Here is a 15,552-nt window from a genome sequence, read left to right on the forward strand (position 1 = left end):
CCCAATGGAGCGGTATCAGACTCAAATTCTGACTAGAATTGAGTATGACAACGTCAGGCTATAAATAATAGACACTCCAGCCCAGTTGCTGGCGATAATCCACCTTTGCCAATTGCAAGAATACAAACAAAGTTCCCAGCGCGGAGTAACACTGTACCTCACAGCACATCTAATACAAGTCAATGGAGTTGGAAAAAACTACGATAAAACCTGTTGGAAAGCATCTTTTGCAGCGATTTTTGCGTGAGCATATCGGTGAACACCCCTGACCACTCGGTGAGTTTCACGTTTTTGTAAACAAAAGTTTAATGCATTTTAGAAAGGATTGTTCCAGTGCATCTATGCAGCCATTGTAGAGGTGGGAGGTGATAGAGCAAACCCCCGAAAATTGTCGGGCCAGCCTCATATGTCCAAATTTCAATCAAAACCATTCTATTTCATCATAAACAATCTGAAAACAGGGCTTTAAGTGTAAAATACCGAACTTGTCCTTTAAACTTCCGTCAATATTACTCATGTACCAGTCTTTAAATAGGGAAAACATGGAAGTGTTTGGTGGCTTCTAAATTCATCCCTGTTTGGATCCTAAGGAATGAATGGGGCCTGGCTGAATGCTAACATTCACGGTGCACTGTACAAAGATAAAAAAAGATAGGTATGTATTAATTTGTCTAAGTTGAGGTAAGAACATAGTAAAATATTGAAAAACTTCACAATGGCTGTGCCTTGCAACATCAAATTTGTTGCACATGTTATCAGGTGATAGATGCAGGGTTCTAAATTAACTTTTTTGACCACCAGCCAACTTTCTAAAATTACCAGCCAATCAGCATTTCCACTAGCCAATTTTTTCCCGGTGAAAATAAGAGAAATTATGAGTGCCACTGAATGCAACAATGATTTGTTTTTTTCCTTCGCGTGCATGCGACAATCCTGACAAAACATGACAACATTTTTGTGATGAAACATAAGCTTTCTTCATTTCTCTGTTGATAGACATAAAGCACTACTGGGGCACAGGCCCCCCATTTTTTTTGCGGACTTTTTTTGAAAGTCTGCTGTGTGCAAGAAGTGTGCAACACTTCTATACAATGTCCTTTGCTTAACCCACTATTCTACAGTGCAACAGTTACTGCGGAAGATAAATATGTATTTAAAAATATTTAAGTATAATCTTCATCATACCTAACATTATTAACATGTTTGGAGGCATAAATAATGAGAGCAGAGAAATATTTTCTACATTAATGATAGCAATGATTAATAACTTATTTTTACAAGAATATTTTAAGAAACCAGTCATTTTATGACTGCTATACTAAATAATCTCAGTCATAGTTACTGTTAACTGTTATGTAAGTTAGTGTCCTAGAGTTAAATATTAGTAAACTAAATATTAATTTCATATCTGAACATACAGAACGGTATAACACATACATCTGTTGATTTTCTCAGTAACAATGCAATCCTGTAGACTTGACAAGAGGTCTTCCTGAGATTTTTCCTCTAATGTTTGAGACCTGACAGGGTGAGGATGCAGTTTGTCTTACCTCCCTTAAACTCATCATCCCTCCTTTCTGCTTCCTTTTCCCTGCTTTGCACAAAACATTTCTGATGTCCATCTACAGAAGCCAATAATGATCGAGTCAAAATAATATTATCATTATTATGTAGAAACGTACTTCTCGTCATGTTTTCATAATTACTCATTTGCGTGGCGTCCCATTTGGATGCAGTTGCGCGCGCAGATGAACGTAAAGACGCGTGTGGACATGGATACATGCGTGCACGCGTCAGTGCGACGCTTCGTCGCTTTACAAGCGTAAATTGGGTAAATACATTGCATATAGATCTGAATACACTAGTTAACTGCTAAAATTTAAACTTGAGATTTACACCTAGGCACAAAAGATTTACACTGGGGCACGTGCCTCAGTAAAGGGGTGTGGCGACACCGCTGTCTTTTAGTCTATCCTCCCTGCTCTGCTCGTTCGTTCGTTCTCCTTCTTCCTTTAGTTTTCTGGTGGACACGCTCCACTCGTTTCTATGGTTTCTCGCGCTGGTTTCGCTGCAATACTGCGCGCAGCCAATGGGCGCATGAAACATTTGCTGCGTCCGAAACTGCCTACTACATACTATATAGTACGCGAAAAGCAGTAGGCGAAGCGAGTAGTATGTCCGAATACATAGTATTCGAAAAACAGTATGCGAAAAGTACCCGGCTGACCTACTACTTCCGGTTAGATTTTGCAGTGTGCATACGATGGACGCTACACTATCCCATGATGCCCCGAACGAGGAGTTATCCAACGAAGAAGAAGATGCACGCGGCTGTTTTCGCGCTGAAATGACACGACGTGATGACGACGTATATCACGTGATGTAGCAACATGGCGGATGTAGTACGTCCGAATCTCATTCATACTACCAGGATTCATACTATACAGTACCTACTGTTTTAACGCCAAGTAAGTAGGTACTTCATCTAATTCAGTACCTACTATATAGTATGCGGTTTCGGACGCAGCCATTATCACGTAGCATTACGGCACAGTGTTTATGGGACATGTAGGAAGTACTGCCAGAGGGATAAATGACAGAGAACGGAGTTTTATGTGTCATGCTTGCAATGCCTCATGCATCATCGGCCAAAGTGGCTAGTAAGTTTTTATTAATACCCGCCAAAATGAATTTTAACCCGCATTTGGCGGGTTGGCGGGTGTTAATTTAGAACCCTGGATAGATGTATATGGTCACCAAACAGTTTTGCATCAATATAGTAGTTGTTATTGATTTCAGACTTCAAACAACACAAGGGTAAATTAGCGTCTCGGCAGGAAAACTTTACAAATGCACTGACACGTACTGTACAGTACATGCACTCACACCCCAGGTATAAATTTAATCCATCTATAACTAACTTTTAATTAAGCTGTGAATGAACTGTTGGTTTTCACTTCTTGACACTTGGTCATCTTTCTTCAGATGTCTTCAACAATTAATAACACTTGAAAGACTATTCTGACCCATGCTTGGCTGTTGAATTACGTGTCACTTGACTAGAATATGTAAATGACTTAAATGTATTATGGATCAGAGGATGGCAGGGATCAGTGACTCCTTGACTGCATATGAGGAGTTCAGATGCAAATTCTGCTAAATACCACCTCCGTCAAAATTGAGGCAATGATATTTACTGATTGCTCTTGGCACATAGTAGGCTATACGTTCATCAAATACCTTTGCTTCAAATCCGCTTAATCCCAGCCTCAGGCCATTCAGAAATACAACTTTGCTTACAGAATGCGCTAAATGCCATGTTGATTTTTCTATGTGCAATCCTCAATGTGCATGAAAGATTAATTAAATGAAGGACAGTGCACAAAATGACTTCGGATGACATTCAAACCTGTGTCCCTTGTGAGTACTTGGGCCTGAATGCACCCCTTCATTTGTGTTTCAGTTTCTTCATTTTTAAATTTGTACTTTCATCATTGGTTCTAGTTGCATTTTTAGTCATATTGCAACTGTTTACTTTGTCTTGTTCACAAAAGTTTTTTAAGTGGAGGGTTTTGCCAAAAAACTTATATTGCAGTTGCAATTTGTTGAATACCAATGAAATGACTAAAGTGACATTTGTGTGGGTTTCGCAACTCCACATATTTCTTTGATGTGAATGACAACCAGGCTGTTATGACTAGAAATAGATGGCGTTCATTATGTTGTTCTGTTGTTTACTTTGGTATTGATTGTTCAGCCAGGCAAAACTTTGAATAAGATGTCTTTCCAAAAAAACTACTAATGGTGCAAAACTCTCTACTGTTAAAATGGGTGACCTAATATTGTACATCTGAACCGACTGAATGTCCATAATAAGTATTTGGCATCTTAACTGACTTAATCTTAAAGTCCATGAGAAGTGTATACAGTATAGTTTGGGAGTATGTGCAGCCTGTTTTTCCCTGTTTTATTCCACTTGAATAAACATCACATATTTTGTGGTTCAAACCAATTAAAATGCTGATTAACCAATCAAAATAAGGCACACTCATTAAACACTGGAAAAATCAGGCCTTAAAGGGTTAAGCAGCAATGTAATTCACACGACCAGATGTAATGGGGGTCATTTTACTTAAGGTGAGGCAAAAGTAATTGTACACATATAAGTCTTCCTGTGCTTTATGCTGTACAATTTCTTGGAAGCAACCGCTCAAAGTGGCAAAAATAACTATCATGAAAAATAATTGGTTTGGAGAAATGTAATAGTTTTTAAAGAAAGTCATATTGTTTATATAGATCCAGTATCAATTATGACATGACATTTCATAGATTAAGTTAATAGACTGTTGTCATTGATCTTCTTATGTCCCCGTAACCCTAACTGTTTACAAAGGATCCATCCATAAAGTATGATTTCTATAAAAGCAAATAAATATATTTGGTTTTGCTTGTTGTATAATCTGACCACTCAAAGAACTGAGAAAACACCGTGTTCCCAAAGATTGGCATGTTAAATAAGCAGTAATGACACCTAAGAGCTTCAGATGGTCTAGATGAACTAATTGCCATCACTACACAAAAATAGCACTGCATACTTAATTGTGCACGGAGGCTTTCAAATTCGTCATGAACGACTAATGTGCATAACAAGGCAATTGACACTTCATTTTTTCATCCTGCATTACTAAATGATTGTTGGTAATAGTGAAGCTTTATCATGACTAGCTTGTTCCAAATTAATCTATTATATTTTAGGAAACCCATTATGAGGAAAGTCAACATTCGCTTACCGTCATGTTGTTCCAAACCTGTACACTGGTGTCTTGGATGTGTGTTAAATGTGAAGGGAAATTTTTGGTGATTAAAAAGTTCTCCTTTCAGTAAAAGAAGATAAAGATAATTTTGGGTTAAAGAGCACCCAATTACCTGATTCACGATTTTACATTTCCTTTGGTGTGTGTGTATTAGAACAGTGTTTCCCAACCCTGGTCCTCGGGCACCCCCTCCCAGAAAGTTTTAGATGTCTCCTTATTTAACACACCTGATTTAAATCATCAGCTTGTTAGGGAGACATGTTTACCATTTTAGAAGGAGGCTGATGAGTCGAATCAGGTGTTTTAAATAAGGAGACATCTAAAACTTTCTGGGAGGGGGTGCCCGAGGACCAGGGTTGGGAAACACTTAGAACATATATAAATATGCAAAAGGTACAAACCCCAAAGTAAACAATGATGCAAGTTATCATTTCCAGCGTAAATCTCTTTTCATAGACTGCAACAAACACACGGATTGTAGGCAACAGTTTACTTCCTGGGATTGGTGATGTAGTAAAGACCGACATTATACTAATTCCTCCCGATTCGGACTCACAGCCTGTAAGTTAACTCCTGTTAGCATTGCATTGTGAGCGAATCTTTCAAACATGAAAAGGAGCATCACATTTCCGGCTGACGTCAGAGATATTCAGGCCAATCACAATGTACAGATTAGCTGGCCAATCAGGGAAACAGAGCTTTTCAGATCGATGAGTTTTGTACAAAATCAATGCGTTTGACAAAAACAGTATATCTGGAGCTACAAAAATGTACGGTATGTGGAAAATAATGTTTTTTTAACCATAAATCATGCAAACACATTGTATTATACACAAATAACGTTTTTTAACAATGAAATAGAAATGAAATATTCGACCTTTAAAGGCAATAGGGAACATTTGCATAGAAAATGCCACTAGCACCGTGTTATATAGGCCTATTTTGTTCAGTTGTGCACTTACATTATCCTAAATGTTTCCATCAATGTTTGAATCCTAAAAAATTGCAATTTAAAGCAGTATAAGGTCCATGTCAATGACATAAATGTGTTTACTGTCAGTGGTGTCATGTTCGTGTTATCCTCGGTTTCCACTTTTATTGCTGTAGAAATCATAGGTGTGTTTGATTTCGGTCTCTTTCGCATATGACATCAAAGTATCGTGATGGGAGAGTTGGTAAACTTTATTTCCCAACTCCATTACCATTCCACGCTCCTTCACAGCATCACCAAGCTACGCCATTGTTATAGTTTTGTCACCTCTGATAGCAAAAATGACAAATTGTGCTTTTAACTGAATGCATCTGGTTATGAAATAGGTCTCTTTGGTTGCTTTGAACTCATTACCACTGTACTTAAATTCTCTATGTAGTTAAAGATTCAGTATGTTTAAAAGCTTGCCTTGAATTCAAGACGAGAAAGTAAATGATATGGGTGTGGATTGTGACTGCACCTTTGGAAGAGCATCTTGACCGTTTTTCGTTGCTTTCAACATTTATTAGATTCAAAGTTGTTTTTCAAGGAGAATAAATGCCAAGCATTAAACTTTAATTCTCACTTAATGCTGCAGCTTCACCCTCTTATTGGAAAAATCTTGTTTCATCTCCCAAACACCTTTCTAGGCTACAAGCAACTCCTGAAGCAATTTAAGGTCATTTTATCTCCCAATTTATGCTTATCTTTTAAAATATCATGCTGTTCCAAAAGGATTACCAATGCGCATTTTATTAAAATTCACTTTCAACATCAAATTGAAAACCTTCAACATACAACTTGCTTTTCAACTGCAGTACATTAAACATACTGAGCAAAATTGAGACATGAAGTTAAGGCAGCACAAGAAGTAAACCAATGGTTGTCTGTCTGAGTTAAACATTACTATTTAACCATGTTTATATGGGTAAAGTAAACACTGAGCAGCCTGTGTAATAAAGGTAAAGGGTCGTTCACCTTATAACAATAACTTTATTAGCGTCCACACCAAGTGTGCGTCATACGCCTTGAAAAGTGAAGCAGCTGGCTCTTTGATCGCCTCCTGGTGGCTAATAGACTGCAGTACAAGTAATAAACCCCGCCCTCTCCATTCAAAAAAATGTACACTTCCAATAAAATTTTCCGAAAGATGTTTTTGGTCCTTTAAGGTAGTTGTTATCACGGTGATATATGTTCAATTGTTCATTTTTTTGATCAGTTTCATTTTAGCTAGTAATTTGATGCTATAGAAAAGGGGCGTGTTGTTATGATTGGCGTGGTTGAATTGGGGGCGCGAGCGTTTGGGCAGAAGTTTGATACTGCTGCTCTGCCTTTGGCTCCACTGACAATTCCTTTTGCGCATGCCTTGGCTCCAAACTGACGTTCATATGTAACATGGCGGCAACCATTGTCGGACATTTAAGCTTCAATTCATTACAATGGAAGGAGGCGATGCCGCGTCGGCCATCTTTTTTACAGTCTATGGCCCACTCCACCAATGGTGGAATCTTTATTATTAGTTGTGGTGTGAACTCCGCTGTTCTCTTTAAAATAAAACAATTTTTAAAACTATATATTTTATAGTTATCGTTATAATGTAAACGGCCCTTAACACTTTATTTTACAGTGGCTTTGTTACACATGTCACATGTAATTACTATAGTAATTATGCCTAATTACATGCAACTAACCCTGAACCCAATCCTAATCCTAACTTTAACCCTATAGTAAGAACATGTTAATCATTATTACTCAATAAACTTAAATGTATAATTACACTGTAACAAGGGCACTTTAAAATAAAGTGTAACCAAGTCCAGCTATTGATGTACAACTCAACAAGACATTTTACAACAGCAGAAATCTACAAAGCTGAAACAGGTGTAAGAGCCAAAACATACTTAACATAAGTACATTTTAAAGAGCTTGTTAGAAGCTGAGGCGCACAATCAAAAGAGTCCTTAAACCTGGTAAGAAATCACAGCTTCACACATGTAAAGATAAAAAGCGTTCTTCAGATATTAAAGTGTGTTACAGATGGTAATCGCTAAGAGATTTTTCACAGGAAAGTAGTCATCACAGCATTAAATTGAAACATGCTCTGAAGGAAACGCAAACAAACAAACAAACAGCACTGCTCAAAAATGAAAGAGCTCATAAATAAAACATTACAATCGAAATAGCAAAGCAAAACGGAAATACGTTTTCAATTTGTTCGGTGATTCGAACAAATAAATAACTACAGTCTTTGCTGTACTCGTTTAGTCAAAGCAAAACCATGGTGATATGGATCAAAGCAGCAAAAATCCGGCTCCGGCCCTGTTTGAGTTCATTAATAAGGCTTCTTTAAGGCATCATTAGCCGTTCTCAGGGTTGATTCTGAAAGGGTAATGTTATGGTCATGGTTGCATTCTGCGGCTCTGCGAGCGGACGGTTGACCATTTCGTTCTCGTTCTGTCTGGCGTTCTCTTCGTTCATCTGAGACACTTCGGTAGAACCGGCCTCGAATCCCGGTACGGTGTTGGCCACGTGGACCACATGTACCTTGTTTCGTCCCTTTTTGCTAAGAATGCAGCTGAACACCTTCTTGAAGCCCTTGCGAAAGTGTTTGGACACCAAGGCGTAAACGATTGGGTTGAGGCAGGAGTTGGCGTAGGCCATGCAATGGGACAGCAGTCTGAATGCGTACGTGGTCTGGTTGAAGGGGAAATCTCCGTAGAGGTAGCACAAAATGACCACGTGGTACGGTAGCCAGCAGATGCAAAACAGCACGGTGACTATGATGATCATCTTGGTGACCTTTCGCTTCGCTCGTTTCGACTCCGACATGCCATCCAGAGGGTCGACCGCTGTCCAGAGGTACTTGATGGTGCGTGTATAAGACAGACTTACGATTAGCACGGGAATGACGTAGCCGAACACGAACGTACAGGTATCCAGCACTTTACGATTATGTTCCTCCCAGCCGGGTACGCACACGTTGCTGTTTTCGAAATCAATGAGGTCGTAGTAACTCAAATAAGGGCCAGCGAAAACAAGAGACAGGCCCCAGATGACTACCATAGCGACGACAGCGTTACACGGCGTTCTCAGTTCTCTGGAGCGTAGGGGGTAGCGAATAGCCAGATACCTGCAAAAGAAGAAATGGGCCGATCACCATCAAATTTTTTTTTAGTCATGTAGGTAATAAGCACATGACAGATCATTTGTTCATGAAAATCTATGGAGCGTCACCTTGAAATTAAAGTTTGGGATTCTGGTAAGTGGCACATGATCAATGCAGCAGCTGTGTTTCAATGCACATGATGAATGTGTATTGTTGTTGTGTGCCTAGTAAAGAGGTAATTGCCAGTGGGGATTCTCAGTCTCCTACGAGCCGCACAACATTTATCAGAGTGCCAAAGCATAAAATGAATGCGCTTTTTCCCAAAGATAAACCTTCCAGTTCCGATGGAGGGCAGTGGCTCTCTTGCTCAGGCTGAGAGTAACAGATTAAACTGGAGCGCATGAGTGGCCTTCCCACGTTTATGCCATTATTTAAGACTTTACCCACCCATGCAGCCAGGTCCGCTTACAAGCCCCGCTAGTCACAGGTGGTAGATGCTTAATGTTAAAGTGGGCTGTCAAAACAACAGTCTGACCTAGAATTCTCTGAAGAAAATTATAGTATTGAAATACTAGGTAATTTTCACTCCATTGTAAAAAAATAAATGGACTGCTGGAGTTGTTTTATTACCAATGTGGATAGGTGTAAAAACTTCCTTTGACATTTATCCAATTCAGCTTTAACCTTTGGTGTTGCACTCGGCAAGACCTTCTCAAATTCAGATAATCCACTTCAAGCCAAGTGTCAAGGAGCATAAATATCTACACAAAACGTCAACTGAGAAGATTAATAACATACCTGTCCACGGAGACAGCGGCCAGGGTGAAACTGCTGGCGTACATTGTGAGGTTGATGAAGAAATGAACAACCTTGCACATGAAGGAACCGAACACCCAGCCCTCCAGAGAGTAGATGGTGGCTTGGAAAGGCACGCAGAAGATAATGAAAAAGAAATCAGCTACGCTGAGATTGAGGATGAAAAGATTGGTGGTGTTATATCCGACTTGCCCGCTTCTGAGTAGCACAGCGAGAACCAGGCTGTTCCCGACGGTTCCCAAAAGAAAGATGAGCGAGAAGACCACTGACACGATGACGCTGGCCGGGTTGAGCTGATAGCTCTCCGAGGTGTTCCAGTGTCCCATTGCTTTAGTAATGTCTTCGTGATCTGACATTTTAAGACGCGGATCTCCAGAGCCCTGCAAAAGGTTAGGATTTATTAGACAAGGGTAGTTTGTGCACATTTGGGGTTTTATGCAAATTTCTCAATTGTACTTATTTTTAGGCATTTAAATGATTTTCGTTTTGTTTAATTTAAAGGATCATATGTTATGAGGTCTTAAACGCTCTGTCCGAATGGTATGATCACAGAGCGATGAAATCGAGCATGTCAAATGAATAGACCCGCATTAAAGTCAGGAGGATCAGATTTTGTTGAACATGATAAAAGTACATCACAATTACAAAGGATCATGAAAGTTGAAAAAGGATGAAATGGAGTCATGAGTGAAATCAATTTCAGAAATCCATGGTAAGCTGTTCAGGGACAGTTTCATCAGGGGATGAAGTGCGTGTCATCATCTGGTTGAGAGCTAATCAAATTGAAAATGGACAAATGTATTTTGTAGTCCTCATGAGTGATCTTAGTACAAAGTTGGATTGGGGCTAGAAATAGACGCTTGTATTAGTATTATTATAACAGGATCATATTTGTTGGATAAGCCTGAAAATTAGAAACAGAATTGCCTACCAGCAGAAAATCCCAGTGGGTGTTGCTCAGGGACAGTCATCGATTTCTTCACCTCAAATATTGATCAGGCTGTGGGAGGATTAAAAAAGATCTCACTTTTTATCTTTGTTGTGAATAGATCAGCTTGATCTCAAAGGAATTCAAACTATTTCACACGGTGGCAGAACACGTGCTGGGTTAAAAATTGACCCAATGCTGGGTTATTTTAACCCAGGTGCTGGGTTATTATACCCCATGGTTGCATAACAACAACCCAACATTGGGTAATTTTTAACCCAGCACGAGGTAATTTTTAACCCAGCACGTGTTCTGTCCAATATTTACCCATTATGGGTCAAAAATAACCCGGCCATTTTTAGAGTGTATGATTATTAGAAAAAAGCTATAAGTGGCGGCCGGTGACTTCTCTTTCGAGGGGTGCAAATTCAAAATATGTGTTCAGAGAGTCATGTGTGTTGCTCGTCATTTCAAAATATGTGTTTGTTGCGTCATGTGAACCATGTGCATCATGCCTCTTGTCAAAATATGAGGCATGCATCAAAATGATTTATGATAAAAGAGAGGCTTGTGTTCACAAAATCCTCGCAAGACACTAACTTAACACTACCCTGATAAAAACAAATAGACACCATCACAGAAATTCTATTGGATTTATTGGTTTTAACGGAAATTTTATTGGTTGTATCAGAAACTATAATGGTCTCTATGGGTCTCTATTGGTCTCTACTGGTATGTGTTGGGTTCTATTGGTGGGGCCATTAAATCCTAATATGTCCCAAAAAACACTACAAAAAGGAATTTTGGTAAAAGCGAATGTTTCCTATTGGTATTTTAATGGAAAAAATTAGGAATTTCTGTAATGGTTTATTGTTTTTTTTTCAGCAGGGTAAACTCTGATTAAGCGAGTATCTGGCAAGCGCGAGCGTTTCTTTTATCATAAACTCTTTAGACGCGTCTGCAGCAGGCATGTGATACACATAAGTTTACATGACGCATGTTTTGAAATGACGAACCACACGTATGACGGGCTACATACATGTTGTGACAAACTTAGCATCGTGCACCCTCGAAAAAAGTCACCCCACGGTGCCCTAATTCTAACATCACTGGGGCGAGAAGAGATCGTACAGAAATGCACGAATGAGATGTACAAATTAACATGTATTATCCACCGCAAATAGTTATGATCTGTGTCGAACAGGTACATTCAGTACTGCATTGCTGTGCACAGAAAAAATTATTCATTGAATTTAATCAATTTTTTTGGGGTGGGTGGTTGCGGTCGGTTTGTTTAAGCTACATTTAAACAAAGTTTTATATTTTATTTTACTTTACTAATCTTTTTTGTTTAAATGTAGCTTAAATAGGTTGATTGCGGCCACTTGCCTTAAAGAGGAATGATTACATTCAATGAATCATTTTTTTCAGTGTGCAGAGGAGGCTAAATCATCTTGCAAGGAACTGAATATATAGCTGTATATATGAATTAAACTTTGATTTTGGCATAAAGTTCATACTTCCAGCTCTTAAATACATGCCATTGACAAAAAATCCTGAATGTGATAAATTAAATTATGAAAGTGTGACGCAGAGCCACTTGAATTTTCTAACAATAAAAGCAATAAATGTCGGGAAGAGCGAAAGCTTTCAGGCTGTTATTAGGAAAATGGACTAATAAATAGTGCTCACTAATAAGCTGACAAAGTATGCTCCAAATATAAAAATACCAGCTGAAAAACTGAATGAATATTAAATATGAACACATTTTATTTTTATTACAAACATTTGCAAGACACTCATATTAACAAAATGTAAAGCTGAATACCTACAGGCACAACATTATTCATATTTACTTATTGTATTATTGAATTATACAGTGTATACAACAGTTGATCTCAAATGAGAAATGAGCACAGATACAGAGTGTGACTCATTATTTGGTAAAACCTTTATTGCAGTAAATTGGGGTAAATGAACAGGAAGCCGTTCACCCTGAGGGACGAGCTCTTCAGGACGCATTCATTACAGTTATTTTCCTGCTTCCACAAAGACTTCATAGGTATTACATGGTGAAGAGGGAATAATAATTCACTGTCCACGCTTTCAAAACAAATAAGTAGTTGATGCGCATCATGCAAAATGATGACCAACCCCAATTATTTCTCAGAAGGCACGTCAACATCATCTCTATTATTTGTGATCTTATTCTCTCTTAGTCTAATAATTATCACCACATTTTGAAAAATCACCATACAACCAATGAAGAAGCTCAAATCAATGAATTGATCGGAGACTAAACTACGAATTTAACAGTATAAATATAATTTAAAGATGAGAAATGCATTGGGTAATACATTCATAGCATGTTGGTACGTAGGTGTTTTTTGAGCTTTAAAAGAGTGAGAGATCAACTTGACTGGCAAGACAGAAACAGCTGAATACATTTACATATCTAGCTCATCTTGTGCTTTGCATTTTGGGGTGTCATACTGACAAGCTGTGTCCGCCTTTGCCATCTGTGTTAGTGAATAATTTCCTTTGTAAACACTCCTGATTTTCTGTGCTGGCTTACTGGCTGTCGGTGCATATAACACGAAGTGTCCTTCAGTATGAAATACTGTTAAACTGATCCCTTTGGTAACAGTCAGTCTGTCTGATATTCCAACGGTGACCCAAACTGCATCAAATTTTGCCATATATCTCTATAAACCCCTTTTGAAATAATAACTTTTTTGAACTCTTCAATGTAAAACATCTCATATGCTGGCTTCCTGCGGGAATAAGAACTCAACAGATGTTTGGTCTAGCTTAAAATATGTCTAGAAATATTATAAAACATACTGCAATGCGGTAAATAAAACATGGAATAGTTTGTCTGTTAAAATATTTCACTCTAATAAAGTTCAGTATACAGGCATAATATGCAAAAACATAACACACGAATCCATGCGTATGTGTAAAACTGTGAACAAATGTGGGATAAATATGTAGGCGTAGGAAGAAAAATAAGCTGTGCAAATTGTACACACACACACACACACACACACATAACAACAAAGTATATGCTTTTCAAAGCCATAACTGAAATAAACACTTTGAATCCATACTCCAGAGGTGTCAGACTAAATGCTGGAGATAACCCATAAAACATCCGTATTAATTTTGGCATTAAAAGAATGTAAATCTTTGACTCACCTGCTCAATGAATGAAGCATGACAGCATTATCCACTGGCACTGCTCAGAGTCATTGTAACATTGAGGAGCTCTGTTTGTCCGGGTGGTGCTTGCAGAATCGAACACTTCAGCATCTTTCATCTCCTCTCATTCTTATTCTGCTATTCTGGTTCTCCGTCCCTTCATCCCTCCCTCACTCCCCCTCATATAACGTGGCTCCTCCTACACATGGTGGTAAATGCTCACACTTCACTGCAGGGGAGGGAGTAAAAAGAGAGAGAGGGTGCGGCATTTTCTCTTCCTACTTCTGTGCGCATGCACACGTGAGCTTGTGAAGGCATGCACACAGGTGAAGATCTTTTTATGCGCTTTGCCAACACATGCTGTGCCGTTTGCGTCAAAGCACAAGAATTTGCACTGGTGTGCGCGCATGCATAAATCTTTAATATTACACATGAAATATTTAGTATAACTGAGGTTTGAGAACAGATTAGTTTTTGTGCATAGCTTGAGTTTGACATAGATGCTTAAAGACAGGGTGCATGATCTCTTAAAGCCAATGTTGACATTTGAAATCACCTAAAGAAACAGGCCCCTACCCCAATAAAGTTTTTTTTTGATAGACCCGCCCCACACATACGCAACCCAGGCAATGATGTGGTTTAGTAGACACACCTTACTGCTGATTGGCTACAAGTGTGTTTGGTAGTCGGGCCGACTCCAAAGCGTTTTTCAGAAGTCGTGCACTCCGCCTTTAATGTAGAAAGGTATTAGAATATACTCTAAGGCCCGGTTTCACAAACAAGGCTTAGATTCAGGGTTCCCACACCAACTTCAAATTCAAGGCCCTTTCAAGGACTTTCCAGGTCTAATACTCTTAAATTCAAGGACTAAATGTGGGGGCACATTTCAAGTGAGAGCAAGGTTTCATTGTGTTTCCTTCAAAGATACATGCTTACAGTTCTCTTTTGAGGGAACTCGTGCTGCGTCACTGCGTTGACACTTTGGCGACGCCCTTCAGGGGCAAGTGCGTCTGAATGTGTATATCAAATTCAACCAATGGTGAAGCTTAACAACAAAGACAGGAAGTATATCGCTCTCTGAAATATTGCCAAATACGCTATTACAGGGACACAGGAAGTATGGCAAGGGCGATGCAGTGCATCGTTCCCTTCTCAGGAAACAACAGTTACACCTGGACATTTGTTAATTAATCACCTGATTCATTCCACCTGTTTGTCACTAGTCTGTGTGTATTTATACTTGTGTTTGTGCAATACTCACTGCCGGATCATTGTCGCTGTTCCACGTCTGTTCCTGTTGTTCTCTGTTTGAGTGTTCCTGTGTTCCTTACCTGCCGTTGTTTTTACTCCTCGTGTTTTGTTTCTGTTTGTTAATAAATGTTATTTATTCATCTGAACTTTGCACATGTGTCCTAACTCCTGAGTCCAGACGTGACAGAATGATCCGGCCTTTAAAGGACGCAGCGAGTTCATGGAGTGAATATCGGGTCCCACAAGCTGCAAAGCCCCGATGTCCCTTGGAGCTGACCGAGAGGGATTGCTCGGAACTCCAGGACGGGCTCAAGCGAGCGGTCGCCACGCCAGATTCATTCCCCGGGGTGGTGGCTGCGACACACGAGCTCATTCCTGCAAGGGTTGAATCGTTACAGTTGGTTCCCTTGCTGGTCAAGTCATCTGCTCTGATTCCTGGGAGGTCCACCGCCATGCTCAATTCGGG

General features: G+C 39.3%; 1 protein-coding gene across 2 annotated transcripts; it reads right to left on the bottom strand.

Moving 5' to 3' along the window:
- Positions 1–6,521: 6,521 nt before the first annotated feature.
- Positions 6,522–14,058, bottom strand: galr2b (galanin receptor 2b). Of its 2 annotated transcripts, XM_055190304.2 has the most exons (4): positions 13,833–14,054; positions 10,638–10,706; positions 9,689–10,086; positions 6,522–8,914 (listed from the first exon to the last, which is right to left on the bottom strand). In XM_055190304.2, exons 3-4 carry the CDS (start codon positions 10,060–10,062, stop codon positions 8,152–8,154), a joined length of 1,137 nt encoding a protein of 378 aa, XP_055046279.1. In that variant the 5' UTR covers positions 10,063–10,086; positions 10,638–10,706; positions 13,833–14,054; the 3' UTR covers positions 6,522–8,151. The 2 variants fall into 2 exon arrangements, with proteins under 2 accessions (XP_055046279.1, XP_073713139.1); XM_073857038.1 differs by lacking the exon at positions 10,638–10,706 and having other exon boundaries at positions 13,833–14,058.
- Positions 14,059–15,552: the final 1,494 nt, after the last annotated feature.

The sequence above is a fragment of the Misgurnus anguillicaudatus genome, chromosome 19 (genome assembly GCF_027580225.2).
Source record: "Misgurnus anguillicaudatus chromosome 19, ASM2758022v2, whole genome shotgun sequence".
NCBI lineage: Eukaryota > Metazoa > Chordata > Actinopteri > Cypriniformes > Cobitidae > Misgurnus > Misgurnus anguillicaudatus.

Bases quoted from the DNA above. Each gene is read 5' to 3' on its own strand.
- galr2b (XM_073857038.1), bottom strand. From the start codon at position 10,062: ATGTCAGATCACGAAGACATTACTAAAGCAATGGGACACTGGAACACC. The intron at 8,915-9,688 runs GTATGTTATTAA...CTTCTTTTGCAG, and splicing joins GCCGCTGTCTCCGTGGACAG to GTATCTGGCTATTCGCTACC.